General features: G+C 38.9%; 5 protein-coding genes across 16 annotated transcripts; 2 read left to right on the top strand and 3 right to left on the bottom strand.

Moving 5' to 3' along the window:
* Positions 1–4,821: 4,821 nt before the first annotated feature.
* On the bottom strand, positions 4,822–8,410 carry LOC120291219 (pentatricopeptide repeat-containing protein At4g32430, mitochondrial-like). The gene is given in 2 exon segments (XM_039308289.1): positions 4,822–6,246; positions 6,249–8,410. Coding segments are annotated over 2 exon segments (2,328 nt in total). The 5' UTR covers positions 7,540–8,410; the 3' UTR covers positions 4,822–5,209.
* On the bottom strand, positions 8,146–9,441 carry LOC120291683 (pentatricopeptide repeat-containing protein At2g20540-like). Its single transcript, XM_039309367.1, has one exon. The coding sequence runs from the start codon at positions 9,439–9,441 to the stop codon at positions 8,146–8,148; it is 1,296 nt and encodes a 431-aa protein (XP_039165301.1).
* A 1,983-nt stretch (positions 9,442–11,424) lies between these two features.
* LOC104436678 lies at positions 11,425–15,317 on the top strand. Of its 7 annotated transcripts, XR_005549143.1 has the most exons (4): positions 12,479–13,422; positions 13,542–13,590; positions 14,775–14,819; positions 14,909–15,317. XR_005549143.1 is itself a non-coding variant. In XM_039308309.1 (3 exons), exons 1-3 carry the CDS (start codon positions 11,494–11,496, stop codon positions 14,990–14,992), a joined length of 258 nt encoding a protein of 85 aa, XP_039164243.1. In that variant the 5' UTR covers positions 11,425–11,493; the 3' UTR covers positions 14,993–15,317. The 7 variants fall into 7 exon arrangements, 1 of the variants encoding a protein (XP_039164243.1); XM_039308309.1 differs by lacking the exons at positions 12,479–13,422; positions 13,542–13,590 and adding an exon at positions 11,425–11,622; XR_005549145.1 differs by lacking the exon at positions 14,775–14,819.
* A 2,794-nt stretch (positions 15,318–18,111) lies between these two features.
* On the top strand, positions 18,112–22,175 carry LOC104436680 (protein FAR1-RELATED SEQUENCE 1). 6 transcript variants are annotated; one of them, XR_724072.3, is made up of 6 exons: positions 18,112–18,303; positions 18,787–18,842; positions 18,973–21,095; positions 21,188–21,318; positions 21,567–21,580; positions 21,672–22,175. XR_724072.3 is itself a non-coding variant. In XM_010049527.3 (5 exons), the coding sequence occupies exons 3-5, from the start codon at positions 20,611–20,613 to the stop codon at positions 21,756–21,758; spliced, it is 696 nt and encodes a 231-aa protein (XP_010047829.2). In that variant the 5' UTR covers positions 18,113–18,303; positions 18,787–18,842; positions 18,973–20,610; the 3' UTR covers positions 21,759–22,146. The 6 variants fall into 6 exon arrangements, 1 of the variants encoding a protein (XP_010047829.2); XR_724073.3 differs by lacking the exon at positions 21,567–21,580; XR_005550050.1 differs by lacking the exon at positions 21,567–21,580 and having other exon boundaries at positions 18,976–21,095.
* Positions 22,176–22,542: 367 nt separating this feature from the next.
* On the bottom strand, positions 22,543–24,487 carry LOC120291267 (2-alkenal reductase (NADP(+)-dependent)-like). The gene is made up of 6 exons (XM_039308407.1): positions 24,287–24,487; positions 24,198–24,230; positions 23,955–24,132; positions 23,335–23,501; positions 23,170–23,252; positions 22,543–23,046 (listed from the first exon to the last, which is right to left on the bottom strand). The coding sequence occupies exons 1-6, from the start codon at positions 24,485–24,487 to the stop codon at positions 22,668–22,670; spliced, it is 1,041 nt and encodes a 346-aa protein (XP_039164341.1). The 3' UTR covers positions 22,543–22,667.
* Between the last annotated feature and the right edge of the window lie 2,866 nt (positions 24,488–27,353).

The raw sequence follows: 27,353 nt of genomic DNA on the forward strand, positions 1-27,353 counted from the left end.
TTAGGATCTATTGTACCCTTCCCGAACGCAACCTCCAACATGTACAACGGTATCTCCAATTCTAGTATTGGATCCTCCCCTGCGCCCATCAACATAATGGCAATACCACGCCCGTACTCATGAGGCACCTTTTTTGGTCCTCCCACATCGACCCAGACTGTGGACTTTATCAACACATACTCGAGTCCCTCGAGGTGGTGGTGTATCGGAATGTGGTAACCTGTCTTAGTAAACTTCTTGGGTTGCCCAAAATATTCAGGAGGGTTTGGAGGGGCAGCCATCTAAGGACCTAAAATATTATCCCACAATGGGGTGAGACGACATCTCAGCAAGTTCTACCCCCTACGACTCGATTAGGAAGCAAATACGCTCTAAGGGCTGCCTAAGTACAACACGAGTTAGAAGACTTACCTTGGCCTCAGTTCTTCCCTACAAATCAATTCAATTCAAATAGACATCCAATCAATCACCACAGATCGAATTATCGATCAATCGACTCTATCGATTCCATGTCAACCAAACCATTCCCCGGTCATATCAATCAATATTATCTATAAGGTTCAACCACCTTGCAGACAGGTTTGTCTAAGCTGAAAAATAGATAGTAGCTAGCCTCAAGGGCTAAATAATAATATATCGTTCCTTCTCTAAGATGACCTATCGAGTTACTAAGCCTATTTAAAATACTATTCCTTATCCAGATGATATACTAAGCCATCAAGCTGTTATAGCATACCGTTCTTTCTCTAAGATGACATATAGAGTCATCGAGCCGGTATAAAATGCTGTTCCTTCTCCAAGATGACATATCGAGTCACCGAGCTATTATAGTATAACGTTCTTTCTCCAAGATGACGTATAGAATCATCGAGCCGTTATAGCATACCATTCTTTCTCCAAGACGACATATAGAGCCGTCGAGCCGTTATATTATACCGTTCTTTCTCCAAGACGACATATAGAGTCATCGAGCTGGTATTGTATACTATTCCAATCGTACAATCAATTTTACCATTTTTATCATACCTAATAAAAATACACGTGCGTGACTACACGGCCAGCCTTAGCCATAATACAAAGATTTCACTTTTAAACCTCCCACTATTTTCAGCAGTCCCAAAATAGATTTTTGGCGCTATAGACTTACGCCCGGTAATTCTCCAAATAATTACCAAAATTATCCATTTTTAGAATTAAATACCCACAAATACTAATTACCCTCAATTTGCACAATCAGGTACTCAATTAAATAAACAAAGAGCACCACTGCAATCAGCACAAAATTTCAGTCACTGGTTATCCCGGTCTAATTTCCGAAAAATAATTAATTAATTACGAAAAATATTAAATAAATGTCAATAAATCCAACTTAGGCCCGTAATGCTTAATTGGATGCCAAAACAAACCCAACAAATTTCCGAATCACTCTAGATAAATACTAGAGCTCCTCTAGGCCCTAATTGCACTAACTATCTACCTAACATGCATCGGTAAACAATTAAATTTCACTAATCTAATCTAACTAACCACCTAACCATACTTAACTTAATCTAATCAGCCCTTAACCGTCATTAACCTACTAAGCGAGGATTAGCGAGTTAAACTCACTTGTTTTGCGATCCAATCTGCTCAAATTGTTGGGGACGCGACGTGGCTTACTTCACTCCAAAGCGGGCCTAACTTTTAAATGCAGGAACAACCTCAAAACGGGCCTTGAAGGTTGTTTGAAACCCACACTTCCAGCTTATGTTTGGTGCTGGTTGGTGGTTGAAACAGTAAGGTGGTGGCTTGGTTGAGACGGGAATGGATCGAGGAAGGTTTAAAGGGCCAAACGGGGTTCAAGCGGTGGAGATGGAAGCTCCGGCTGGCTTTGACGGTGGTTTGGGAGACCACAAAGAGCTTGCTTGGAGGTGAGGACGGCGGTGAGGCGGCGTTATGGATCGGCAAGCGCGCGGGGCAACGTGCGGTGAGCGGCGGCATGAACGGTGATGGCATGCGGTCCGGTAGTGGCGTGCGACAGGCGGGTGCTACTCCGGTGGTCTCTCCGGTTTGTTGGGGGTGTCGAGCAACACAAATGGAGGGGAAATGGGGCTGGTTGACCGACCTTGGAGGAGGGAAGAGGAGAAAGGAGACAAGGGGGCCACTTGATCTTATTTTCTCCCCATTTGTCCCATTGACCTTATCCTTCTACCAGCTAGCTTCCATGGCCACAAATCAGCCACCATAGTCCTTCTAGAAGCTCAATTGAAGTGGTCCAAAGGTTATGGATGGGCATACGAATTTGCTTGATTTCTTCTTCAATTAGACACTTATTCTCCCTCAAATCAATCCAATTTGGCCTCAATAAATTCAATCGATACCTCACCAATCCAATTGGTATTTTTCTCACCAATTGATCCAACTTGCTTCCCAATTTTGCGATAAAAAACGATCATCAATATTTTCTGGATAAAAACAACCCTACCTTGACTTTTTCTCAAAAAGTCTCGGTTTGTAGAAAAATCTTCTCGAGACTAAGTCAACGCTCCTAAAATTAATTGTGACATGACATAACTTAAACCAAACTCAAATTCGCGGTTAATTTCAATTCGGCGTGATTTTAGCGTGACCTAGGCTACCGAGTAACTTTCAGAAATTTTAGTGCAAATGATCCGTGGTCGATTTTCTTCGAGCCACAATGAACTCACTCGACATATTGGAGACTCTTTGTTTTCGTGAATATCTCGAGAATTCAAATACAGACATAGAGTACCAAAACGATAAAAAAAAAAAATCAATTTAGTATTGGCTGACGAGAATTTTCCAATTTAGTTTTGTTACCTACAATTAGCCACACATTTCAATTGAACGGACCTATATCTAATCTCTAATTGATTTTTAACTGTGTCGTAATGATCTCTAAAGATGATCACGGTCGAGTAGTCGATTCTTGGTCAAATTCTCAAGTCTACTACATTAAAGTTCCTTAATGATTTTCCCAGATAGTTTAGTTATCTCGAAAGTGATTGAGAACAGCCTTATAGGCGCATCAATGAAATGTCTAATTTATTCAATAAAAAAACATGATTGAAAATATGGGATGTCACATTTATACCAGTTCTAAACCCTTTTACTTGATGTCAATTCAATCATTTCCAGTTAATTTTAGCCAAAATTTGCTGATTGGACACCGTTACCTAACGTGGCATGATTAGCGCTAATGTAGACAACTTTGAATAATATTTAATATTTTTGAATTTTTATTTTCTTTTTTCTTTTTTCTTCTCCTCCTCCTTCCTCCAAGGACAACCAACGAGGCTCTATCGCCTTGGCAAGGGCGAGCCTCACGGCCTAGGTAGCGAGGCTTGCCCTTGCCGACCATGGGCAAGGTGATCCCGCTAGGGCGGCCTCGCAGTCGCGTCACGCTAGCGAGGGCGAGCCTTGCTACCTAGGCCATGAGCTCACCCTCACGGCAAAGCCTCTAGCTAGTCGTTGAGTTCCAACAAATGGCTGGAGGAAGGAGGAGGAGAAGGAAAATGAAACAAGAAAATGAAAATGAAAATGAAAATAAAAAATTCAAAAACATTATAATATTATTAAAAATTGTCAACGTTAGTGCCAATTGTGCCACGTTAGCTGTCCGGTACCTAATAAGTAAAATCTGGCCAAAATTAGCCGGAAATAATTGAATTAACACACCACCGCCCGTGGTGGCGCAACCGGCTTCGGGCTCTCTCCCCCTCACGAAGGGAAGGAGTTCGAATCCCAGAGGCATTGCATTGGCATGACTCACCCGCGGCTGGATCTGTGGTGGTGGCTCGCCCGCTTCTGGGTTTACGCGCCGACCGTCTACTGCACGGTGGTTCCCGGTCAACAAAAAAATAAAAATAAATAAATAATTGACTTGACACCAAGTAAAATTATTTATGACTAAATTGACATAAAAAAAGGTTTATGACTAAATTAGCACAAATGCAAAAAAATTAGGATTTTTTAACTCTTTTCCGTCTGATCAACCGATGTAGGATTGGTTGGGTAGGCTAGGCGAACCAATTTGGTCTGCTGAAGAGAGAAGCGACTAATTTAAATGGGTTACAAGACAATAGGCTGACCTAACGTGGCAAATGCCAATTTGAGTTTGGTGGCTGCTGGCACGGCATGCCACGAGAAAACAAGGGATGGCAAATACACATTTGAGCCTGACATGGCAAATACGCGTTTGAGTCTTAAGGTGGCTGTTTTTTGCCTTCTTTTTTGTCGTTTAAGGTGATTGTTGACACGGCAGGTAACACGAAAACAGGGTGACTTGGCTGATGGTTTCCACAATCATGCACGCAAAAATTCTAGCGAGAGAGGTGCGTGAAACCCTGATGCAGCGAAATATGGAGGTGCGTCCGGACGCCTCAAAATTTAAGGATATGACTCATTTGAGTGCGGCGAGTCGGACGGTACCTTTGGGCTCCTTTTCTTTCAAGCGAATGGAAAGTGTTGGAAATAACACTAAAGAGCTCATGTTGCAACGCTTCTTCAAACAACAAGAGCTCCGACACCAAGATAAAATTCACTGAAGGGAATTGTATAGTTTTTGTGTGCCTTATGATGTAGTGTACACGAGATTTTATCGTTTTTATAAAATAACTAAAATAACTATTTAAGGTAACAAGACATTATCAATCACAATCAATTAGGATCAATGATGTATGTACACCATCACGGAGATAGATGCACAATCCTAATGGACATAGAGAATTAAGACAGATGTGGAGAATCTCGTATGCATAACCGCAGGAAAATAGAGAATTAAGGGAGATGTGAGGAATCCCTTAATTATCTCTAAAGCTTTGGTCGAAAAATGGTTATTCAATGTTTACTATGTATGAAAAATTCCGTATAGTCAAAGAATAATGTAGAGCATTCCATTGCTCAAACAATGAAAAGCAAAGACTAGTGATATCTAACGCCAAGTTTTTGCCATCTCTAAGCAAGAAATCATTTCTCATCGGCCCCTCAAAAGATGTGTCGTGGTGTCATCAGCTTCTGCTGGACATGGAAACTGAAACTGAATTTTTCCTCAGCGAGTAAAGATAAACGCATTTCCTTCCAAAATCTTGCTTTCTTCCATGTTTCTCACCGCGCGACCGATTGATATGAAGCAGTGGTGCTCAGTCTTTATCATCCATCATCCAGTTCGATGAAAATTTACCTGTGCGCATCGAGTGAGTTGATGAAATCACATTGCAAACATCCTCTCAGTCTCTCCCCGTCTCTGTCTCTCTCTCAAGAACTGCATTTCCGATCCCAGGCACTCCACCATCCTGAATATATCCTCCGACCGAGGGTGTGACATGTCACCTGATGAGAACCCGTGCGAGCACAACGAACCATCAGGATCACCCACGTCCACCCAGCTGAACCCTATTTCCTTCCTCACTCCCCTCTCTCTCATGCCTTTCCTCACCCTCGCCGCCTCCTCCCACAGTCCCTTCTCGGCATACAAGTTCGACATCAACACGTAATACCCTGATTCTGTGGGCTCCATGTCCATCAGAGCATCCACAATCCTCTCTGCCATCTCAACGTTCCCGTGCACTCTGCACGACCCAAGCAAGCTCTGGAGCACAGACAATCCTGGGCCTCCTGGAATGCGGCTAGCAAGCTCCTCTGCTTCTTTCAACCTCCCTGCACGGCCTAACATGTCCACCATGCATGAATAATGTTCAGGCAATGGTTCGATCAAGTACTCCTCGACCATCGAGTCAAAGAGTTCTTGGCCGATATCAACCATTCCCTTTCTACTGCAAGCGGATAGCACTGAAAGGAATGTTATTTCGTCAGGCTTTATGCCTTCCTTCTCCATTTCCTTGAATAGTCTTATCACTGACTCACAATCTCCATGCCTTGCATAAGCAGAAATTATTGCTGTCCATGCAAATTGGCTCTTTACAGGAGTTTCGTGGAAAACATTAAGAGACTCAGAAATGCTCCCACGCTTCGCATACATGTCAAGAAGAGCACCTGAAACAATTGGATCAGTGTTCAGTCCGAGTTTTGCTAGATGTGAATGGCATCTTTGACCATGCCTTAGAGAAATAGCCTCACCAGCTCCTATGGCACTCAATACACTACCAAATGTATATGCATTAGGCTGTAGCTCTTTTGTCACCAAAAAGAAAGTCTCGACCGCTTCCTGGCACTGTCCATTTTGGGTGTACCCAGATATCAAAGCATTCCAAGATATGATTTCTCTATAGTTGAGCTCTTCAAAATCTTCAACGAATTTCCCATGGTTCCAAATTTTGCATACATTGTGATGAGGCTGTTGGAAACATTCAACTCTGAGCAAAAACTAGTACTTAAGCAGTATCCATGAATCACTTCACCTTCTTTGACCAAATTGTTATTTGTTATGAAATGCAGAAGTCCAACAAATGTAACATCATTTGGGTAAACTTCGTCCATTCTCATCTGATTGAAAAGAGACATGGCATCTTCATCCATGGAGATCATTGTAGTCCACGAGACAACATTATGTTCGCTCATGTTCATGAATACCAATTTGGCATCCTCCACGGTCTCAGACTTCAAATAATTAGAGATCAAGACATTACCAACCGAGACATGCTTCTCATATCCAGCTTTTATTGTCAGGCCATGAATCTGTCTCCCAAGCTCCCAATTCCTTTCGTAGCCACAAGCCGAAACAGCACTGGTAAATGAGACATGATCAAGCTTCATGCCTTCCCTCGCCATTTCAATAAACAAACGTATTGCCTCCACCCCATAACTTCCTTCTTTCGTGTAGCCTGATATCATCGCATTCCACGAAACTATATCCCTACTGGGAATTTCATCAAACACCTTCCTGGCATGTTCTAGCATGTCCTGTCTCGAATACAAAGTTATAAGAGCGTTGCCTACAAAAAGTTCAGTATCCAATCCAAATTTAATCACTAGACCATGCAACTGCAGTCCGAACAGAAACCCTTCGTAGTCCAAGCAAATAGCAAGCAAAGTAGTGTATGTGACTGCATCGAAACCAACCCCACTCAAATTCATCCTGACGCCAAAACTCAACGCATCCTCGCTATCCGGGAATCCAGACAGAACGGTATTCCAAGAAACGGTGTCGGGCCGCTCCAAGTTCTCGAAAATGTACAGAGCTCGGTCAAAGTTCCCACCTTTAGTATAAGCGTTCATCAGAGAGTTCGAAACCGTGGTGAACGAAACAAACCCAGAAGAGATGGCGAAGCCATGGAGCTGGCGGCAGAGCCCGAGGTCTCCATCACAGGCCTTGAGCGCCAGGGAGACGGTGGCTTCATCGACGCCGCCGGGAAAGCCCAGCTGGAGCTGTTTCTTGAAGAGGGAAAGAGCTTGAGTTGGGTGTTTCTTGAGGATGGAATCGACCATCGAACGGTTGATGGAGAATGCATTATTGGAGCGAGGACTTTGGTCGAACGATGGAGACGAAGGTGGTCTGGCGATGAGAGATTGATTTGAATGATACGAACGTGGGTTTGCTGCTCTGCAGAGAGTCCTGGTTTTGAGGTGGCGGGTGATCATGAAGGTTCAGGTTGGTGAGAGAGAACGAAGCCAAAGCTCTCTTCAATTTGGAGGAATGCAAACCGAGGCCCACCAACGTGGTATTTAACATGATGTGAGTAATCTACGAGGTTCATGTCTTTTTTTATTAATACTATGATCCATTACCTTGAGCAAACATCAGGTTCTCTAGAAGTAAATCTTTTGGTACTTTCAGCAGTAATTAGATTCTGATTAGAGTAACAAGAATCTTTTCCTAAAATGTTTCCAATTAGATTAGGTCCAATCAAGATTATTGAGCTTCTTTCTACTTTTAGTTTTTCGGTAGGGCCTCCTTTAAAGCTGTAGCTGGGGGTTGAGAGTGAGTTTCCATGTCCCGCTAGATTACGAGTCTCCCAGGTAAAAGAATGGCAAATTTATCAATGATCATGGGAGATTGCAATTGGGTTGGTATTGCTTTGATTTGGAAGACAAGAATCCATCAAAGATGCAATTCTTATGGATGATTGTAAGATTGGTTAACTCGCTGAGCTTGATACGGGAAGCAAAACGTTACAGATCAAAAGAATGGGTATCCTACCAAAACTCCTGAAGTCCTAGCCCAATTCATTTTTCTGGAGAACATTTTCAGCCAATGTATAACTCCTCTAAATTTATTATTCTGAGGAAAGAATTGAGTAGTTTACACATCTCCAGTGCCTGTGGATGACAAAAATTGCCGGCACGGAACTCTATAACAATGCCATTCACTTCGATCATGCTGCAACCGGGTAGCTTCTTCATCTGGGCATCCGAGATCAACTTCCTCAAGTGATTAGCCTGATTCTCCCAACCAGCTTCTTTATAAATATTGTACGAGAGTACATGAGTCCCGCTATCAGTTATGCCCATATCAGTAAGTTTCTTCCAGATCCTATTCCCGAGTTCTACATTCCCATAAACGCGACATGCATGCAGCAATGCTCCCCACACATTAGCATCCGCTCCTCCTAGTCCTCCCATCTTCTCCTCCATGAAGTTTTCGGCTTCCTCCACCATACCCGACCTGGCCAAAAGGTCAACAATGCATGCGAAATGCTCCGACTTTGGCCCAACACCGTGGACATTACCCATCTCTTCGAAAAGCCTAAGGCCTTCTTTAGTCATCTTGGCATGAGTACACGCCGTGAGAAGAGCCACAAAGGTGCTCTCTGTGGGTTGTGTCCCATGTGCAGTCATTTTCTTAAATAGCTCAAGAGACTTCACTGCTTCTCCATTCAGTGCAACCCCGGCAATCATAGCGTTCCATGCTTCGGCATCCTTATCAGATATATTGTGAAAAACAGACAAAGCCAAATCCACAAGACCACATCTTGAGTACATATCGACCAGTGCTGTAGCTAAGATGCGGTTCGAAATGAAATTCACCCGCTTAGCATATGAATGCACCCATATCCCTTGAGTGACAGCACCGAGATGCGCACAAGCAGTGAGTACACTAACGAGAACAGATTCATTAGGTTCAATACCCACTTCTTGCATCTGCCTGAATAAAGAGAGAACCTCCTTAAAGTCGCTGACTCGAGAGTAAGCTGCCATCATCGCACTCCACGATATAACATTTCTCTCGGGCATTTCGTCGAACAAGAGCCTCGCATTCTCCAAGTCCCCGGCTTTCCCATACCCATCGACCAGTGCAGTCCATGTGACCACATCCCTCACGGTAGTTCCATCAAACAGCTTCCGCGCATTCCCCGAATCACAAACCGACGAATAAAACTCGATCAACGCGCTAACCACAAAAGGGTCGACATGATACCCGAACTTAACGACATGCGCATGGACCAGCAAACCAATGGACTTCGAATCGGGACCCAAAAAGATGCAAGCTTTGATCAGCGGCGGGAAAGTATAATTATTGCCCTCGACCCCAGAACCCAACATAGCCGAGTACAACGACACCGCCGCAACAGGGGACCCGGATTGCACGTGACCCTGATCATGGTGTTGTACATGAAGGTGTTGCGGCAACGGAGGTGCTCGAAAATGGAGCAGGCGTAAGAGAAGAAACAGGGGTCGCCGGAAGTGGCGGCGACGGAGAGAAGAGGCCCGATGGCGGATGGGTTTCTTTCGGGGCGGTGGAGCTTGAGGATGTGGGCATGGAGCTGCTTGAGTTGGCTCAGGGTCGTGCATTTCCTCGCGAGGGAAGTGAGGGTGGCGGCTTGGCTGGCCGTGATGGCCTTCTGAGTCATTGGCAATGGTCAAGCCTGGTTCATCTTCTTGGTGTCACTCCAACGCAAAGAGACTACATTTGTTTCTCCTTCGTGTCTTCGTAGTGACTTGTTCGCGTCATTGAATGACGCGGCTTTGACCTCAGATTTGTCCCATAATATTTCTAGGAAAAAGTGGCATAAACAACCCGTTAAATTATAACGTGATTTTTTAACTTTTAAATTGCCCGATATCATTTTCTTGAACTTTAGTCCAATACAATGTTGTCATTGATTCATCAATATGGTTTCTGAACTTTTGATATATATGTTCAATGTTGTTCTTAAACTTAAATTACTAGAATGATAGTATTGGATATTTTGATATAATTTAGGAATTAATTTGAGCATTACCAGAAGTTTAACAACTATATTAAATAAATTAAAAAGTTCAAAGATAACATTACATATTGACTTATATTTAGGGCCATATTAAATAAATTAAAAGTTTTGAGGCCACATTGTGTGTTGAACCAAAATTTAGAGATTATTTGTGTCATTATCCCATATTTTTATGTGCACACAAAGCATTACTCTACACATGAGAATCACACGATTAAATGAATTGCATGTATTGGGTCCACATGTATCGATATAATTAATTAATTTGCCTTGTATAGTGTTTATACTAAGTTGAATATGCATAATCAAAATTAATAGGTTCTATGTAAATCTTCTCAGGTCGGATACAAATTTAGTTTAACATAAGTAATAGATCCATGGAATATGTGCTCACAACCATATCCATAAATCGAATCATGACAATTGAAAATTATGAACTTAGGTAGAACTCACATGATTACACTTGATTTATCCATTCAAGTCTAGACAAAGAAAATATCCCCAGTAATGGACCTCAATCGCATTGGATTTGATTAATTTAAAATTTTCATGGAGATCCACACAATAAATGGGCATGATTTTTATAGACTCATTCTAGTGAATTGAATCATATCGAAAAATAAATTAATGCATCAAGTGTTTAGAAACTACTTATAAAAGAACCCAACCACGTGTAGCGCAATTGGTGTGCGTTCTTCCTTCCATCACAAAGGTCGTGAGTTGCCTCTCGTTTCTGAAGTATCAAGTAGGAAAACCTAGAGTTGAGGTACTAAGCTAGTCTTTCCTAAAATATTGACGCTTGGTTCGGGGTGTACTGCACACTCTACGAGCTTTGGGCTGCCCAGCGGGCCCTGTAGATCCTCGATTACCAAAAAAAAAAAAAGCTACTTTTAAAAGAAAAGGTTAATATGTATATATATCTTAAGTAGTAGTTTTCTATAAAGATTTTGCGATACAGCAGTTGGTGACGCTTCCTCCTTGATAGTGATCGTGGGACGTAATTTCTTCATTGGACTAATATGACTATATATGGGTAGAGTAAGTACTTACTTATCAATTGGTAATTTTTCTCATTATTTCGGTATTACTTTTATACCATGAACAACAAACTCGAACTATCTTTATAGTCGGCGGCTGACTTGGAAACTGCTATTTCTTATAAAAATATCTCTGACCATTTCCATAACTGTTAATTTCTTCAATCAATTACTAATGTTAATATGAAAAGCTACAAAAAAAATATATAGCTTGATCACACGACTATTAAGTCTTGGGACACGAAATAAGTAAAATTTAGCAGAGTCACACATGTGACTAGAAAAGTTATGGGCAATGCCGGCCGTGCGTTTCCTTCCAACTGCGGTTCTTCTCTCTGGCTGGTTGAATGGAGAAGGCCGGAGATCAGGACAGCGCCGCCGTGAAGATCGCCGGAAGTGGAACGGTCGAGCGCCGCCCCCGCGTTCTGGGGTTGCCGATTGTCTCTCCAGCTTCTTCTCCCTCTCAGGAGCCCCAGGTTGCTTCTCTCTCTTCTCCGCAGCAATCACGTCCCGAGTTCATTGCGCTGTTAAGACTTGTCAAGTTTCAATTTTTTCTGAGCCAGAGAAGGCATATATAAACGTGCGAGTTTCCAGTTTGCTGTCTTTCTTCTTAAGGATTTTGATTCTCTCTCTCTCTCTGTCTCGTAGCTTAACGAGAGTTCCGTAGCCCTTAACTTGGTATCTGGAATTGCATTCATTATAAACAATGATGCTGGAGCATCTCTTGATACTTCATGAGCTGGTAATCTGTGGGTGATTGGTTAATATTTGATGAGAAATTGGGCTCTCTCTAGGAAGAGAAGGTCCAATTTTTGCTGTTCAGTAGTGGTCGCTATATGGATTATGGGACGGTTGTGTTTATGGATCATGTCTGTGGGTTACTGAGGGCTCCACTGAGGGCTTTAGGTCTGATTTTCTTTTTAATTTAACACCTGGTTGAGAGATAATATGAAACCAGAGAATGCAAGCAAAGAGATAACAGAAGGGGTGTAGATCTCTTCTTCGTAGGAAAATCTTTAATGACCTGCGATAATGTGTCAAATGAAAATTATGCTTTTACAACTTATGAATCTCATGTTTTGATGATTTCCTACACATCCTTTTCTGTGTTGTAGAACATGACGGTGCCCATCTTTGCCACTAGATACACAATCTCCTGAAAAATTTTGAGTTTAAAGTAGGGATGGTCTTTTCAAGTGAAGTCGAAGCATATCATACGTATGTGGCGTATGCATTATGTAAGGATTTTGGAGTTCGAGGAGAAATCACTTGGTGTACTTTTTGTGTGTACTTGTGAGGGTTTCTCTTGCCCTACACCTGGCCAGCAAAAAGATGGAAAGGACTGACAACAGGTGCAGTTGTCTTGCACATATTCTATTTAAGGTTGATAATGGTGTTCATGAAGTCATGTAGTACATGTCTGAGCATAATCATGCATTTCTCCCAGAAAATCAAAGGCACCTGATAAGATGTGGAATGATGATATTAGATCCAAGTAAAGGAGTCTTGGATGACATGGCAAAAGCCAGCATTGTAAATTTCAGTCATATAACTTTTTGGAAAATGAAGATGGAGGATGTAGAAATGCAGGGTTTAGTTTGCATGGTAGCCATAATTTCTTGCCAAGTCAAAGTTTAAGTATTGCGAGGGGCAAGATTGGCAAACTCTCTTGAATCATTTCATGTACATGCAGATGCACAATCCCATGTTTTCTTATGATGTACAAGTAGATCAAGATGGCAGGTTGACAAACTTATTTGGAGAAATAGTTTGTCTTAATTTGATTATGATTGTTTCGGTGACAATGTGATGTTTGATACCACATATCATGTTAGTAAATATAACATGATATGTGCATCTTTTGTTGGGGTTAATCATCATCTGAAGAATACCTTGTTTGGGTGTGCTCTCTTATTAGATGAGACGGTAAATTCATCTATATGGCTATTTGATACGTTTTTGGAGGCAATGGGAAATGGGGCACCCAAAACGATTTTCATTGACCAAGACGAAGCTATGGAAAAAAGCTGTTGAAAAGGTGTTTCTGAATGCACAACATTGTGTATGCACATCACACACTGCAAAGCATGCTGCTAAAAACATCCCCAATCTTTATGACAAGCCTGAGTTTGGGGACATTTTCTCAAAACTACTATTTGGCTGTGAAACAGAGTTCGTATTTGAATCCACTTGGAAGGAAATGGGCACTAAGGAAAACTCTTGGCTTAACAGACTATATGAATCGAGAAATAAATGGAGTGTGGCCTTTGGTGGAGGTATATTTTCATGTAGTATCAGATTAACTAAAAAGAGCGAGGGCTCAAGAAATATCTTCTGGCTGATGCCTGCTAATAGCATGAACCTCATTGGATTTGTCCACCACTATGAACAACAGGTAAAATATATAAGGGAGACTGAAGTTTGAGATGATCACAATTCTCGAGGTAAGCCAAAATTGGTTGTGTCAAATAATGCAATTTTGACACAAGCTGCATTGGCATACACTTGTACCATATTTTCCAAGTTTCATGAGGAATTATTGCAAAGTACGTCAGAACGAGTTTTGAGATGTTGTTCTGATGGGGCAGTCTCTGAATATACTTTAGTTGCCAAGGGATTCCTGGGCAAAATGTTGTGAGATTTGATTCTGTTAATTTTTTAGTCTCTTGTGGATGTAAATTTTACATCATTTGAATCAAATGGGTGGTTGTGCCACCATGCTTTGTATGTACTTATTGGAAACATTAAGGTTACAAAAATCCCATTGGCTTTTGTTTTAAAGAGATGGACTAAGGGTGCCAAGGATTGTATAGTGGATAATGACTCTCCACAAGTATCACAATGTTCATCAAAGATTGGTCGTTATTCCACATTGATGTGAAAAGCTTTTGCCATGGTGAGCTTGGCTGCTGAAGATGAAGATACAATGAGAATTGCAATGCAAAATTTGCACAAGATGGTGGAGGAAATTTTAGGGCACAAATCCAATCTTTTGACCAAAGATGGTGAAGATAACAGCGACAAGGTTGTGAATGGTAATGAGGTTTTTTACTCCATTAGTGAAACATCAATGGCAGATCACCCTTGAAAGAAAGCAAAGAAAGTAATGGGTGATGGGGTTGAGAGTAAGTTGGAGAGAAAAAATAAAAAATCATCCAAAGGAGTAACCTCAAGCAAAATACAAAGTCAAGGTGATTGGGATATATTGCATAATGACTTTACTTCCATTAATAATATGAGCTATTTTACTTTACACTCCATGTAACAAAAATTTCATTCTGTACTAAAGAGCTGGTTGTTAGTGCTACTCTCTGGATGAAGCCCATTTACTGACTCATTAGGCACATTCAAATCAGCACTAAAGTGTCTTCTCTCCTTGCAATTTTTGGGGTCCAACTACAAATCTAAGTCTCAATATATCTTCTCTTGGCCTGAGATGTGCTTTTCCATTTGATTAACGAGACCATTTTACTTATCTAGATGTAAGAAGTGTTCACCATTCACCTGGGTTTGGGAGTGGCTCTTACCCATTTACTGAGCCAAGTACATATGTGAACTTAATCTACAGTCCTGCTGTTGTAGCATTCTTTTATATTCCTTTGCTATTTGACGTTACTGATTGATGCAGATGTCTGAATATTGCAACACGGCATATGCAGGTGTACTGAGTCAGGTGCTATATGCACAGTGAGAAATTTGACATTTTCATGCGACATTTTTTAAGCAAAATGTAAGAATTTATAATATTTTTCTCTTTTGCAGGGATCATCATATTCTTATCAATATCTTGGCAGAAATGTAGCCAATGAATCTGAAGGAACTAACATGCAAGGTTTACAAGGTTGATCAATCCATCGCTAGAGGCAGAGTAAATATGGTTTTGTGGGTATAGAATGTCTAACTTGGATACATGTATAGTATATCTCAGGACAAGTAAGCAATTTGTGCATGGAATGTTGATTATATATATCAGTATTATGTAAGCTGGTTTATCTTCACATGCGGAGTATATTACTGTAGACCCTCTGTTACAGTCATCCCTGTTTTGAGTGCTTCACAGGGATCCTATGCTGTATATTTTTTTTTCTGGTCATCCGATGTTTACCTTTGGCAGGCTCCCTTGGGAATGTAATTGTAAGAGAAATTAGTTACACAAACTGTTTGGGTAGGATTCATCTGTTCGTGATGGCGCACTTCTTGTGATCTATTTTAAGATTGCTTGGTTTCTTTACACGTAAACAGCATATTATTCATGCACAATTCGTATTATTTCTGGTACAAGTTCCGCGCTTGAATAAATTATGGATGTCATGGCTCCAAGAATGGCATTTCTTTTGATAAATGTCCGAGTCATCACTCTGAGAATTGAAGTTCCTCTGATGACTGTCTGAACAGAGAGTTCAAACGGTAGCCCAAAAGAATACTGTGATCTTACTCTAATTAGCATTAGAGATGCTCCTGTGCATTGGCCACAAGGATTCGAACCTTTTGGATAAATTCTTTTCCATTTCACTCGTGTCAAACTACTTTACCAAGTGACCCAACATCATTTACTAATTATAGATTTTTCACTATCCTCGTCTTTCCTGCTCGACCTGGATCTGCTTGATCGGAAGTGAATTTGCTGTTAACCATTTAAAAGCTTTGTTGCTAAGATTTGGTAGAGAAACCGAAAACTATTGCATGAAAGCTACGATGAATCACACAAACGTGACCGATTGTCCGGTTAAGTTGTTCGACGACGTGAACTCATTCTTCCGTGATTTTAACCATCTTCTTCCCAATATTTTCTCCACCAAATAGTCCTACAAAAGCAGAGGGAATGCTCTCCACGAAATAGCTTGAGATATCATTTGTGTCTCACAGCTATTGTGCGTTCTGCAAGATACTGATCCAAGGTCAGCACTTCGTCAATTCTTGAACCTCTTAAGACATATCCTTGTTCAAATGTGCTCCCCTATATAAGTCAAACGTGTACTTTTCTGTGACATATTGCTGCAATACACGAGACGATTTCAGAACTATTTGGGGTTCTTATCTTTCTTCTGTTATCATCAGTTAATTGTAACATTTATTTGCCAGAATAACACGGCTACTTAAGCGCACACATTCCAAAATCCTGATAATGGAGACTGGTATGGTAGGTCCGATGTAAATCCCATCAAGTCCGACCCAAAATGAGTTATGTGCTACATCCATGGAATACTTGTTCGCAGCCAGATTTGTAAATCATATCATAGGACTGAATATTTTGGACTTAGATAAAACTAATGAGATTACACCCGATCTATCCATTCGAGTCTAGACAAGAATATATCCCCATATAGTTGATCTCAGGTCAAGTCATGGCTAATCTAAATATTTTCACTGGGACCCTCACGATAAATGGCCGTAATTGTCATTGAGCCGTTCATGCAAATCAAATTATATTGAGAAAACATATATCAAGTGTTTAGTAACCATTTATTATATATATAGGGCGACACTATTTCCACTCCTTAAATGACTAAATCCACCTTATTTACACTAAAAGACAAAACTATCCTCAATCTTTTAATTGCAATTTTAGATAATGGCCACACTACTTTTTTCGATTTTTGTCTTTTTCTATGTAGGATAGTTACAATAATTAAGAATTTCACCTTTTTTTTTTTTTTTTAGCTTTGATATACTTATAACGCTTTATATGCTCTATGTAAAATTATCATGCTAACAGTAAGGAAAAAAAAATGCATTCTTTTGGTATAGTATAAAACTAAAAAAATCTCTTCTTTATCATTCTTATAACAACCTATCTATTTTTTCTCCTCTTATATCAAAATCTCACTTTCTTGGTGAAATTTTTATTAATGTCATTAGTCTAAAATATTTATCAACTCTCTTTATTTACTATATCAAAGAATTTATATTTTTCCTTACTATATTGATGAGTTACTTTTATATAAAACACGCGAGAAGTTAGAGAAATATTTGAGAGCACATTAAAAACATTATGCATAATGAGATATCTTAATATTTTTCTTAAACAATTTATTGATTATATTATTTTTTGTTAATTCAAAATAATAAAATTTCATTGGCATTTTCGAAAAAGGTCTTACTTTATGCAATGTTTTTATTTAATTAAATCTCATTTACTTCACATGTATCCATGAATATAATCGACAGTGTAGAAAAGAAGTAGATTCATAGAAATTTCTTTTTTTTTTGACAAAACAAATTTTTATGAAAGTAATATTTAACAATATAAAAAGACATAGTACCTCTAACATACATGGATATCTACAATAATAAAAAACTAAATACATTAAATTCTTAATTTTGGTAGTTAGTTCCTACATAGATATAGAATAACTTAGAAAAAGGAATGTAAACAAATTTGAGACCACCGATTTAAATTGCAATTAAATAATATAGGGTAATTTTGCCTTTTTGGTGAAAATTGGGTGGATTTAGTCATATAAAGAGTGGAAATAGCGTCACCCTAAATATGTATACATAAGTAGTAGTTTTCTATATCATCAGCAATTTTTTACTGAAAAATGTTTATCAATTTATTAGCACTTGGTGACCTTCCTCTTGGTCAGTGATTATGAGAAGTAATTTCTTCATTAGACTAATATGGTTATATATTGGCAAAATAAGTGCTTACCGACCAATTAGTAATTTTCTCATTATTTTGCTAGTACTTTTATATTGAGAATATTAAGTTCGAACCTATCTTTATGGCCGCCAGCTAACTTGTTAAAATTGACGTTGATTTCTCATGTAAAAACATCTTAGACCATTTCAATAACTAGTAATTTCTTCAATCAATTTCTAATCTTAATATGAAAAGTATTATTGATGATGGCTTGACTACATGACTGGCAAGTTTTCGGACAAGAAATTAGTAATTGACACCATAAAAATTTATAAACATTCACACGTGTGACTAGTGAATACAAGTAATGGGCAATTTCGACCATTTTTGGAGCTGGGGCTTAGAGTTTCCTTCCATGTCCGATCCTTCTCTCTTTCTGGTCGAACGGAGAAGACCGGATATCGAGGCGGTGCCACCGTGAAGGTCACCGGAAGCGGGACGGTCGAGCGTCGCCGCCGTCGTTCTAGGGGTGCCAATTGCCTCTCCAGCTTCTTCTCTCTCTCAGGAGCCCCAGGTTACTCCTCTCTCTTCTTCGTAGCATTCACGTCTCGAGTTCATTTCACTGTTAGACCTGTCAAGTTTCAATTTTTCTGAGCCAGAAAGGCAAATAAATGTGCTGGTTTCCACTTTGCTGTCTTTCTTCTTAAGGGTTTTGCTTCTCTGTCTCTGTCTCTCTCTTTTCTCGTAGTTTAGTGAGAGTTCCTTACTGTTACTCTGTACAGCAATGAGATTTCCGCTTCTGATATAGCCCTTAAGTTGGTACCTGGAATTGCATTCTTTTTAAACAATGAAATTAGAGCATCTGTTGATACTTCATGAGCTGGTAATATGTGGGTGACTGGTTAATAGTGGATGAGAAATTGAATTCTCTCTAGAAAGAGAAGGTCCAATTTTTGCTGTTCAGTAGTTGTCGCTATACAGATTATGGGGGCGGTTGTGTTTATGCATTGTATTTGTGGGTTACCGAGGGCTTTGTGTCTGATTTTTGTGAATTTAGTACCAGGATGGGAGATAATATGGAACCAGAGAATGCAAGCAAGGAGATAGCAGAAGGTGTGTAGATCTCTTCTTTGTAATGAAGATCTTTAATGACCTGCGATAATTTGTTAATCAAACTTATGCTTTTACAACTTATGAATCTCATGTTTTGATGATTTGCTACTTGAACTTTTCTGGACTGTAGAAGATGACGATGCCCATCTTCGCCACTCAATACACAATCTCCCCAAAAATTTCGAGTTTAAAGTGGGGATGGTCTTTTCAAGTGAACTTGAAGCATATCACACGTATGTGGCATATGCATTACGTAAGGGATTTGGAATTCGGAAGGGTAATAAAGTTAGAAATTCCAAAGGAGAAATCACTCGGCGTACATTTTTGTGTAATTGTGAGGGTTTCTCTTGCACTCCACCCTACCAGCAAAAAAAGATGGAAAGGACTGAGATTAGGTGTGGCTGTCAAGCGCATATTAAATTTAAGGTTGAAAATGGTGTTCATGAAATCATAGAGTACAAACCTGAGCATAACCATGCATTTCTTCCGGAAAATCAAAGGCATCTGATCAGATGTGGAAGGATAGTTTCTGATCCAAGTAAAGGTGTCTTAGCTGACATGGCAAAAGCTGGCATTGTAAATTTCAGGTCATTTAACTTGGAAAATGAAGATGGAGCAAGTAGAAATTTGGGGTTTAGTTTGCGTGGTAGCCATAATTTCTTGCCAACTCAAAGTTCAAGCATCGCGAGGGGGGAAGATTGGCAAAACCTCTTGAATCATTTCATGTGCATGCAGATGCAAAATCCTATGCTTTTCTATGCTGTACAAGTGGATCAAGACGGTAAATTGACAAACCTATTTTGGAGAGATAGTTTGTCTAAATTCGATTATGATTGTTTTGGTGATGTGGTGATGCTTGATACCACATATCACGTTAGCAAATATAACATGATATGTGCACCATTTTTAGGGGTTAATCATCATTGGAAGAATACCTTGTTTGGGTGCGCTCTCCTGTTAGATGAGACAGTAAATTCATTTATATGGCTATTTGAGACGTTTTTGGAGGCAATGGGAAACAGAGCGCCTAGAACAATTTTCACTGACCAAGACCAAGCTATAGAAAAAGCTGTTGAAAAGGTGTTTCCGAATGCACAACATTGTGTATGCACATCACAAATTGCAAAAAATGCTGCTAAAAAGATCCCCAATCTTTATGAGAAGCCTGAGTTTAGGGATAGATATTTCTCAAAACTACTGTATGGATGTGAAACAGAGTCTGTATTCGAATCCACTTGGAAGGAAATGGAAGAGGAATGGGGCACTAAGGACAACTCTTGGCTTAACAGACTATATGAATCAAGAAATAAATGGAGTGCGGCCTTTGGTCGGGGCATATTTTCATGTGGTATCAGATCAACTCAGAGGAGTGAGGGCACAAATGATATCTTCCGGCTGATGCCTGCTAATAGCATGGACCTTATTGGATTTGTCCACCACTATGAACAACAGTTAAAATATATAAGGGAGATTGAAGTTCGAGATGATCACAGTTCTAGAGGTAAGCCAGAATTGGTTGTGTCAAATAATGCGATTTTGACACATGCTGCAGTGGCATACACTCGTACCATATTTTCCAAGTTTTATGAGGAATTTTTGCAAAGTATGTCAGAACGAGTTTTGGATTGTAGTTGTGATGGGGCAGTCTCTGAATATACTCTAGTTTGCCATGGGATTCAAGGGAAAAATGTTGTGAAATTCGATTCTGTTAATTTTTCAGTCTCTTGTGGATGTAAATTATTTGAATCAAGTGGGTGGTTGTGCCGTCATGCTTTGTATGTACTTAATGGGAATATTAAGGTTACAAAAAATCCCATCAGCTTATGTTTTAAAGAGATGGACTAAGGGTGCCAAGGATTGTATTGTGCATGATGACTCTCCACAAGTGTCACCATGTTCATCAAAGATTAGTCGTTATTCCACACTGATGCGAAAAGCTTTTGCTGTAATGAGCTTGGCTGCCGAAGATGAAGATACTATGAGAATTGCAATGCAAAATTTGGACAAGATGGTGGAGGAAATTTTAAGGCACAAATCCAATCTTTTGACCAAAGATGGTGAAGTTAACAGCGATAGGTTTGTGAATGCCAATGAGGTTTCTTACTCCATTAGCGAGACATCAATAACAGATCACCCTCGAAGGAAAGCGAAGGGAGTAACAGGTGATGGGGTTGAGAGTAAGTTGGAGAAAAAAAAAAGGAAAAAATCATCCAAAGGAGCAACCTCAACCGCAATACAGAGTCGAGGTGATTGGTAATATATTGTATAATGAGTTTACTTCCATTAATTATGTGAGCTATTTTACTTTACACTTCATGTAACTACAATTTCATTCTGTAATGAAGAGCTGGTTGTTGGCGCTACTCTGGACGAAGCCCATTTACTGACTCATTTGGCACATTCACATCAGCTGTCAAGTGTCTTTTCTCCTTGCAATTTTGGGGGTCCTACTACAAATCCAAGTCTTAATAATGGGGTATCTTCTCTTGGCCTGAGATGTGTTTTTTTTTTTTCATTTGATTAATGAGACCATTTAACTTATCTAATGCAAGAGGTGCTCGCCATTCACCTTGGTTCGCAAGTGGCTTCTACCCATTTACTGAGCCAACTACATAAGTAAACTTAATCTATAGTCCCACTGTCATGGCGTTCTTTTATATTCCTTGGATATTTGATGCTACTGATTAATGTAGCTGTTTGAATGTTGCAACATGGCATATGCAGGTGTACTGAGCGAGGTACTATATGCATCATGAGAAATTTGACATTTTCATGCGACATTTTTAAGCAAAATGTGAGAATTTATGCTACTTTTTTTCTCTTTTGCAGAGATCAGCAAACTCTTATGAGTATCCTGGCAGAAATGTGGCCAGTGAATCTCAAGGAACTAACATGGAAGGGTTACAAGGTGATTAATCCATTGCGAGAGGCAAAGTAAATATGGTTTTTTGGGTATGGAAGATCTAACTTCGATACATGTCTAGTGTATCTCCATACAATTAAGATTAAATTTGTGCATGGAATGTTGATTGTATATATCAGTACTATGTGTGCTGGTTTATCTTCACATATTGTGGAGTATATTACTGTAGACCCTCTGTCGTGGTGTCATCCCTATTTTGAGTGCTTCACAGGGATCCTACGCTTTATAACTTTTTTGGTCATCCTACTATGTTACCACTGATGGACTCCCTTGGAGAATCTAATTGTAAGAGAGACTAGTTACACTAATTGTTAAGTTAGGATTCATTCGTTTGTGATGGTGCAGTTCTTGTGTTCTATTTAAGATTACTTTATTTCTTTCTATGTAACGAGATATTTTTTCTTGTGCAATTTGTGTTTTTTTTTGTATAAGTTCCATGCTTGAGTAAACTATGGATGTCATGGCTCCGAGAGTGGAATTTCTTATGATAAATGTCCCCAGTCATCACTCTGAGAATGGAAGTTCCTCTGTTTACTGTCTGGGTAGAGAGTTCAAACGGTAGCCCGAAAGAATACTGTGATCTTATGCTCTAATTAGCATTAGAAATGCTCCTGTGCATTGGCCTCAGAGATTCGAGCCTTTTGGATTAATTCTTATTCACTATCACTTGTATCAACCTACTTTACCAAGCAACCCGGCATCAATTACTAGCGGTAGTATCTTTTCTGCGTCCACATCTTTCCCGCTTTGCCAGGATCATCTTGATTGTAAGTGAATTTGCCGTTAGCCATTTAAAAGTTTTTGTGACTAAGATTAGATAAACTGAAAATCATTATACGAAAGCCATAATGAGTCACACAAACATTACCGGCTCTCTGATTAAGTTGTTTAACCGAGCAAATTCAATCTTCTGTGATTTTAACCATCTTCTTCCCAATGTTATCTCCCCGAAATAGTCCTACAAAAGCAGAGGGAATGGTCTCCACACCATTCGAGAAGTCCTCGAGCGGGTGCATTTGGCCGCTGCGGAGACAGTTGCCGGTGGTTGAAATGAAATCCTCAAAGACGTCCATGTGGTCCCAGGCTAGAAAACCCTGGATCTTTATTCTCTTGTAGATAACATCTAACATATTGGGTGCGGCTCTTTTTCCAGGATCCGTGTATTCAGATGTTGCTCCACAGACGGCAACTCGGCCATAGGTATTCATGTTAGCCACTGCAGCTTCTAGCATCTCAGCACCTACATTGTCAAAGTATATGTCGATTCCGTCGGGAAAGTACCTGTTACCGGAAATGCGGGAAGCAAAATGATTGTGGGATTGTTTTAGAATTTAGATTTATCCCGAAACACTGGAGAAGAAGGTGGTCAGTGCATGCGTGCATATTAAAATTGGAGAACCTGACCTTTTGAGTGCTGAATTCAAATCAGTTTCCCCTTTGTAATTGAAAGCATCATCAAAGCCGAGTTTTTCCTTGAGCAGTTCTACCTGTGACACAAGTCCAAAACTTGGGAGATTCATAAGTGGGCACACGTCAAGTACTAGTCACACAGGAGCTCGTGAAAGCGACCTTTTGCTTGCTTCCGGCGCAACCAACCACATAACAGCCGAGCAACTTCGCGTACTGTCCGACCATGTTCCCAACTGATCCTGAAGCCGCGGACACAAATACCTTCTCGCCTTGCTTGGGTTTGCATATTTCGAAGAATCCAGCGTAGGCTGCAAGTCCACTGTATCCTGGAAGAACAAGCAGAAAATTGATAAAGAAACATAACCAGAACGGAAGAAAACCGTTTGGTATCCTGAAGCGTCGGCGACAACAAATGTTTTTTATTTGATGTTATCCTGAGAGACTGACATCAAGAACTTGGCATAGCTTGAGACATCGGGTGTATTGCACAACTACAGCGCATTGTGCAAGTTACTGATCCAAGGTCAAATAAGCACTACATCATTTTTTGACCCCGTTAAGACATGTCCTTGTTCAAATGTGTTATTATCAGTTAAGCACAACATTTTTCTGCCAGAACAAGGCGCGTCCATTCCAAAATCCAAAGCACGCCTGTAAAACTCTCTTCACCGCCCCGACAGAGTCTTGTGAAGTTCTTTTGACTAAGAAGAAATTCATGTATCATTGAAAAGATTATGATAATGGAAATAATGGAAATTGTTGGTGATAGAGAAATTTACCAAATAGTCCAACATGGTATGACAAAGGAAACCCTAATGGATCAAGCTTCCTGATCATTCCATTTCCTCTTATCTTACTGTACTCCGCCCAAGTAACAAATCCCACAACCACATCACCCTTCTCAAATTCAACATTGTCTGAAGCCACAACTTCTGCCACACCATATGCCTTAATTTCCTGCACACAGATTTGAAGACAAAAATCAAAGAAAACCCAATTCCCTTTTTCCTAATTCCCATCACATTTGCGTGATTGTCCTCTACACGTATATTTAGCTGCTGTGAACAAGTCACACTCACCTTGCCAAGAGTAATTCCTTCTAAACCGGCACCCATTTTTGTGACGAGTTGTACAGCTTCATCCGGTTCAACTGGTATGGGTCAATGGACACGAAAAGGTTCTTAACTATTATCTCGTCTGAGCTGGGGTCGAGTGATAGAGCTAATGGTGAGGTTTTGAGCTCAAAATCAGATTCTTTGGGTGCACCCTCTATGTGGGTCTTCAGGGTAACATACTTGTTGGCCACTTCCATGGTTGCAGAAGAACAGGAAGAAGCTGAAGCTTGAAGAGTAGACAAATTCTTGTCTGGATGAAACTAACAAGTCTTTCTATAACTATAGGACCGCATATATATAATCTGCATGAAATTGACCCCTGCAGTGGGAATCTACCACGGTGGTACTTCGCAAAAAATGTCGATGGCTTCTACCTTTTACTTTATATTTTCGTAATCTAAAGTTTGATTATTCTAAATAATATTATTTCAAAAGTTTCAACATATTTGGTTATTGACATTTTAATGTCATAAAGTTTTTTTTTCCTTAAAAATTAATTAAAATATTTTTGAGAATTATCTATATAAAAAGTGATGTTGAGTATATTGATAAGATAGATTCCTAAACTTAGTACACTGATAATAAGACAAACTCTCGTTCGGTTGTAAATATGATCACTTTGTCAAATGTTGTCTTGTACAGTACCACCAAACTCGATATTCTAATTATATGGACCGGTTTTAATAAACTTAGTACTGCATCCTAGGTGAGAGCCTGTTAAGTGATCGTGATTTTTTTGTCCTTTTTGAAAACATTAAGAATACTAAATATCGTTGAAGATAAATACGAAAAAAATGCAAAAAGACAAGGGCAGCATCAAGAACGAGGAGTACCCGCAACAAGAGAAGATGCCATTTTCATTGGCTAGACAAGTTGCGATTAAATTAAATAGAGATGAAGGAGTACTCATTTGTAGAAAAGGTTCCTTTCGGTCTACTGGCCATTTAAACCAAGTGAACACTAATATCCCATAGCGTAATTACTCGATTGGTGGGTGATTTATTCTACAAAGTAGTTCGAAATATAAACAAAAGTGGACACAATTGAGATTTCGTTATGTATTGAGCTCTAAAATGTATAATAACAGCTCAATATTTCAGAATAGATTTTTTGCGTATTAGTCATTATTAATACGAACAATGCAAACCTTATTTTTCAATCAAACTTTGTAATTTCTTAATCTCGAGATTTTGATAGATAATTTGTTGCATCACTCATTTTTGTTCTCATGACACATAGTAGATGACATGATACTTAAAATGTATCATCATAGATGTTTCTTCATTTTTATTTTTATTTTGTTGAATAAATTTGTTTTCCTCGCTATGCACGTTTATTGAATTTGCAAGACTGAAAAAGATGCATTAGAAGAATACTTGAGAACAAAATAAACGAGCACCAAAGGAATACTAGGAGCCGGTTGAAATCAAACATTAGTCTATCAGTTATGTGACCGATAGCTCCTATTTTCAAGGAAACCCTTCTCTTGATTTTTCCTAAAATGCGCATAAAAACTTAAACAAAATGATCCGATAACAAATTTGTTAACTAACTAAAAATAGAAGACATTATTTGATATAGTATAAAACTGAAAAGTCTATTCTTTATTATTGATCTTATAACAAATTATCTATTTTTTGTCCCTCCTATCTCAAAATCTCACTTTCTTGGTGAACTTTAATTAATTTCATTAGTCTACTATGTATATTAAATCTCTTTCTTTACAAGATAAAAGAATTTATCCTTTTTCCTTATTATACTAGTGAAATACTTTTATATAAAGCATGTAAGACATTATATGAATATATAGGAAAACACAAAAAACATTATACACAATAAGGTATCTTGATTTTTTTGTACAATTCATAAATGATATGAATTTTTGTTAATCCAAAATAATGATATTTCACTAGGATTTTTAAAGTTTTTACTTTGTGCAATATTTTGATGTAATTAAATTTCATCTACTTAACAATATATCTATAAATGCAATCGACAGCATGAAAAAAGAATTAGAATTCTAGGAAATCTCTCTTTTCAACAAAATAAACATTTATAGAGGTAATATCTAGCAATAAAAAATAGTGCCTTTAATTTACATGGAAAATCTACAACAAACAAAACCTAAACATATAAAATTTTAATTATGGTAAGTAGATCCTACACAAAAATAGAAAAAAAAAAGGAAAGTAAATAAATTTTAGACCACTAATTTAAATTGCAATTAAATGATAGACGATAATTTTGTCTTTTTAATAGAAATTGAGTAAATTAAGTCATATAGGGTGGAAATACCGCCCATTTTGAAGTCATAAAAGTTTTTTTCCAAAATTAATTGAAATATTTTTAGAATTATTTACATAAAATGAGGTCAAGTATATTGACAAGAAATATTTCTAAACTTAATAAGCTAAAAATAAGACAAACTCTCATTAGGTTATGTATATGACTCTGTCAAATGTTAGCTTGCACTATACTGCAAAACTCGATATTCTAGTTATGTAAACTGGTTTTAATAAACTCAGTACCGCACTCTAGGTAAGAGGCCTGTTTTGTGATTGTGATTTTTTTTTTTTGGTCTTTTCCAAAAAATTAAAAGAATACAAAATATGTTTTAAGACAAATACAAAAAGCAAAAAGACAAGGGCAGGATCAAGAACGAGTAGTACCCGCAAGAGAAGATGCCATTTTCAATGGCCAGACAAGTGGCGATTAATTAAATGAAGATGAAGGAATAGTCAAGAGTAGAGAAGATTCCTTAAGGCCTACTGGCCAAATAAAGCCAAGTGATCACTAATATCCAATTGCATAATTACTCGATTTCATGGGTGATTATTCTACAAAGTAATTCGAAATATAAGCACAAGAGGACATGATTTGATTTATTTATGTGTTGAGCTCTAAAATGTTTTTGTCACGTATAATAACAGCATAAATTTTTAGAATGATTATTGCATAATAGGCATTATTGATATGAGCTAGACCAACTTCATTTTTCAATCAAACTTTGTCAATTTCTTAATCTTAATTCCCAAATGTATATTTATTAAATTCCCAAATCTA

This window comes from Eucalyptus grandis, chromosome 3 (assembly GCF_016545825.1).
Source record: "Eucalyptus grandis isolate ANBG69807.140 chromosome 3, ASM1654582v1, whole genome shotgun sequence".
NCBI lineage: Eukaryota > Viridiplantae > Streptophyta > Magnoliopsida > Myrtales > Myrtaceae > Eucalyptus > Eucalyptus grandis.